This window comes from Benincasa hispida, chromosome 9 (assembly GCF_009727055.1).
Source record: "Benincasa hispida cultivar B227 chromosome 9, ASM972705v1, whole genome shotgun sequence".
Lineage (NCBI taxonomy): Eukaryota > Viridiplantae > Streptophyta > Magnoliopsida > Cucurbitales > Cucurbitaceae > Benincasa > Benincasa hispida.
Window position 1 is genome coordinate 84,325,771 of NC_052357.1, and position 4,653 is coordinate 84,330,423.

Consider the following 4,653-nt stretch of genomic DNA (forward strand, 5'->3'; position numbering starts at 1 on the left):
TATTCTTTTAATTAAGTTGTACATTATTCTTTTAATTAAGTTGTACATTATTCTTCTAATTAACTTGTACATTATTCTTTTAATTAAGTTGTACATTATTCTTCTAATTAACTTGTACATTATTCTTCTAATTAAGTTGTACATTATTCTTCTAATTGAGAAACACATATTTTTTTTAATTGAGAAATAAATATTTTTTTTTCAGATCATGGCTTTAAACCCAGGACCTGTTGATCCTGATGTTTTGTACGACCAGTCTATTCATCGATTATCTGTTGTATGGCGAGATCATAGTACTGGAGAAAATATCTTGCAGGCGTTGAGAGGCAGTTCTCCAGCGCACTATCCCGCTCCACCCTCGAATACTACCGCTACTGCGCACATCTGGATTCTATGGGGTTGCCAGATTAGGATTTATTCAGTTGGACTGGCATCTGATCACAGCCTTGGTCGAGAGATGGAGGCCCGAGACGCATATATTTCATGTCTGTTGGAGAGCTGTCTCTTATACACATCTAGATGTGTATAAGAGACAGGTACTGGAGAAATATCTTGCAGGCGTTGAGAGGCAGTTCTCCAGCGCACTATCCCCCTCCACCCTCGAATACTACCCCTACTGCGCACATCTGGATTCTATGGGGTTGCCAGATTAGGATTTATTCAATTGGACTGGCATCTGATCACAACCTTGGTCCTGTCTCTTATACACATCTAGATGTGTATAAGAGACAGCTCAGAGGCTGGTCCTTCGTCTTCATACGTGCATGGACATGGTCGGGGTCGTGGAGAGCATAATGAATATTTATATTATGAAGCGCCTGTAGAGGTACCAGAGCAACATCAAGAAGAACCCGAGCAACCTCAAGTTCAAAGTCGACGATGACAACCAGCTCGAATCGACGACGTCCGCCTTATGGGACACATTGATTTTTGTTATTATTTTTATATAAACGAGAAATTTAATTTACATTTTTTTTTATTTTTATGAGATATTATTTTTTTAATTTATTCTTTTTATATATTATGAATAGTAATTATTTTGATATAGAAGCTTTTAAATGTCACTGACATAAATAATAACATCAGATAGCCTAAATTTAAAAAGTTAGGTAAAAAAAACTTCAATATTCAAATTAGGTAAAAAAAACTTCAATATTCAAATTTACATATTTTAGATAATAATTTGGGGACATAATAAATCAAATCAACACCCAAAAATTTCACATGCAAGTCTATAAATAAGACTGTATTATTGATATAAAAAACAGAAATTTTAATCACAGTAGTGAGGTCAATAATTTAAAAGATTTTACAATAATGATCTTGGATTCCTTTTGTACATTTGTTACCATGATTTTGATGGAGTTTTTTTTTTCTTTTTTTTTTTAAAAAAAATTATTAATAATAAAAAAATATTTTTAGAAATTGTTTTTATAAAATGGAAAATTAAAAAAAAAAAAAGAAAGAAAGAAGGTGAAATGTGTAATAATTAAAAAAATAAAAAAAGGGAAAATTGTACGGATATCTCGCTCTCGCTCTCGCTCTCTCAAAATCTTGCTCTCTCTCTTACTCTTCCCTCTTTCGTTCTCTCCCCATACAAAATTATTTTTAACACATCAAATAATTATGAGTGTTATTAGTAAGGTCTCTGGAAGGTCTCCGGAATGAGGAAAGTCTTTCGTTCTCTCCACATCAAATAATTATGAGGAAGATCTCCATAATGATAATTAAACAGACTCAATAATAATGTTAGGAGAAGGTTGAGGGTTCAAAGTTGTGCAAATGTAAAGGGAAGGGGAAGGTCAAGGGTTCAAAATTCGACCCATCTAGGTCGAATTTTCAACTCTCGACTTATTTTTTTTTAAAAAAAAAAACAATATTTTTACAAATAGTTTGAAAACAACAATATTTTTCTAAATAGTTTTTAAAAGGACAATATACTTTTAATTTTCTCCGTGCATTTACTATACAGTCAGGTAATTGAATTAATGGACGGCAGGCATCTTCATCAACTCTGCCTTTACTCTCAAGCTTAAATTATAATCTGCACAACTTGTTCTCTTAGTGTCGCAAACGCCGGCCATGAAACCCAATCATCCTCCACTCCAACAGATCTCCAATTGCTTCATTACACCTGAAAATCTTCCCCCACAATCAAAGCAGCCCTTCTATTTGGGCCCTTCTGATCTCACCGTGCTTTCCGTCCACTACAACCAGAAAGGCCTTCTCTTTCACAAACCTCCCCAGGCCTTCAACAATGGAGATCATTTTATGGTTTCCCTTCTTCATCGCCTCAAAACCTCCCTCTCCACCACTCTCTTCCATTTCTACCCACTTTCCGGCCGCCTTGCTACCACTACCAATGGGGTTTATGTCGACTGCGTTAACAGCCCCGGAGCCAAGTTCATCCACGTCGTCCTTGATATCACAGTCTCCGACATTCTCTCGCCGCTTCATGTGCCTTCACTTGTTCAATCTTTCTTCGACCTCAACAAAGCCGTCAACTACGATGGCCACACTATGCCTTTGCTATCCATTCAGGTAACTGAATTATTGGACGGTGTCTTTATTGCCTGTTCTTTCAATCATTGTATTGGCGATGGAACTTCCTTTTGGAATTTCTTCAATATGTGGTCTGAGATTTTTCAAGCTCCAGTATCTGATGGACGTGGAATTATTTCAATTTCACGGCCACCAATTCTAGAGCGGTGGTTTCCTGACGGGTATGGTCCAACTATTAATCTCCCCTTCACCGACCCGGATCAATTTATTAGCCGATTCGAAGCACCCGAGTTGAGGAAGAGAATTTTCCACTTCTCAGCAGAATCGGTTGCAGATCTGAAAGCAAAAGCCAATGTAGAGTGCGACACGAAACAAATCTCCTCCTTTCAATCGTTGAGCGCACTTGTATGGCGAGCCATAACACGAGCTCGTTGCATACCGCAGGATCAAAGCACCAGTTTCAGCGTGTCCGCAAATTACAGGGGAAGACTAAAACCAGCGTTGCCTGACGATTACTTAGGCAACATGATTACATCAGTGAAAGCGGATGCAAAAGCAGGGGAATTGGTTGAAAGAGGGTTGGGTTGGGGTGCGTGGAAATTGCACGAAAGTGTGATGAACAAAACAAATGAAAAGATAAGAGAATCACTTGAGGAGTGGATTCAGTGTCCTCATACTTATCAATTGAGTTCTGCTTCGAATCCATACAACGTCAAGATGGGGAGCTCGCCCAGATTCAATATGTATGAGACTGAATTTGGAATGGGGAAAGCCGTGGGAGTTCGAAGTGGATATGGGAACACGTTCGACGGCAAGGTTATTAGTTATCCAGGATATGAAGGAGGAGGAAGTGTAGATTTAGAAATCTGTTTGCTCCCACAAAATATGGCAAATCTCGAGTCTGATATGGAGTTCATGAATGCTATCTCTCCTCCGCGGCACTTGGATTGTTAATCATGATCTAACAACAAAATAAGCAATCAACATTGCAACGATATCCAAAAGTTGGGGGCAATGTATGGTATTTTCTTTTCTTTCATGGGTATTTAATATTAAATGTATGCAATACTCTTCTATAACTCTTCTATAACTTTCCACCCTGATCATTGAAATGTTTTAATTATTTTATTTAATGCATTTTCAAATTCAGTCTTGTACTCTTTGAAATTTTCAAAAGCTTCGAACTTATGTTACATTAAATAAACATATCAATATCTAGAATAATCACTTGTAAAAATGGTGAAATATTCAAACCTTTGGCTCTGTGACCTTTTCTAGTAAAAAGATCTTTCAGTCATCTTGTCTTTTAAGGCTTGACTCACATACATGTAAAAAATCTTCTTTTAACTCACTCAGATGTTCATTCTTAATCAGTCTTTCAATCCTATAAAGATTTATGTGTCCTAATCTTAGGTGCAAAACCTGGGCATTTTCTTTAGGAGAAATTTTCTGTCTTTATTCTGAGTTACTGCAGTTTTAAACAAGTATTTAGAAGAGTTTTAGTTACTAATGGTCTTAGCACATATAGATTATCCTCCAGTTTAACAGAACAAATATTAATATCATTTTTGTAAATAAATACTTTATTTACAGAAAAAGATAAAATATAATTTTTTTATGAAAAAAATTAAGTTCCTCTTTAAGTTAGAAACAACATAAACATTTTCTAATAAAATAAATGTTTTTTGTAAAATAAGTCGGAGTCCTCCTACTGCCCTCGTAGAAACAACGTGCCCAATTCCTACACGTATCGTCACCTCACCAACCTCCAGTTGCGGCCAGGAACTAATTCCCTGAAATGAAAAATAAAAGTGGTTAGTGACTCCCAAATCAATTATCCAAGCCAATTATCATTCTTCACTAAGTAGGTTTCCAATACAAGTAAATCGTATTTACCTTCCTTGGCCTTCTTCTTTTCTGCCAAGTACTTGGGACAATTCCATATGTCCTTCCTGGTTGCAATGGAAACAAATTGCCTTTGCAGCCTTGGTCTTGTTGCCTTTTGGGCAGCAGCTGGTGGGTTAGCATTCTCCTCTTTACCTTTCTTCTTCTTCCACTTTTTGTTATCTAAAGAGGAAGGTACAGACTTGGTTCCAGAGGTCGAACCTCTATAGAACCTCTTAGAGGACGAGGCAACATTTGCCTCATCTT

General features: G+C 36.7%; 1 protein-coding gene across 1 annotated transcript; it reads left to right on the forward strand.

Moving 5' to 3' along the window:
- Window positions 1–1,996: 1,996 nt before the first annotated feature.
- On the forward strand, window positions 1,997–3,655 carry LOC120085341 (uncharacterized acetyltransferase At3g50280-like). Its single transcript, XM_039041281.1, has one exon. The coding sequence runs from the start codon at window positions 2,083–2,085 to the stop codon at window positions 3,454–3,456; it is 1,374 nt and encodes a 457-aa protein (XP_038897209.1). The 5' UTR covers window positions 1,997–2,082; the 3' UTR covers window positions 3,457–3,655.
- The last annotated feature ends 998 nt before the right edge of the window (window positions 3,656–4,653 follow it).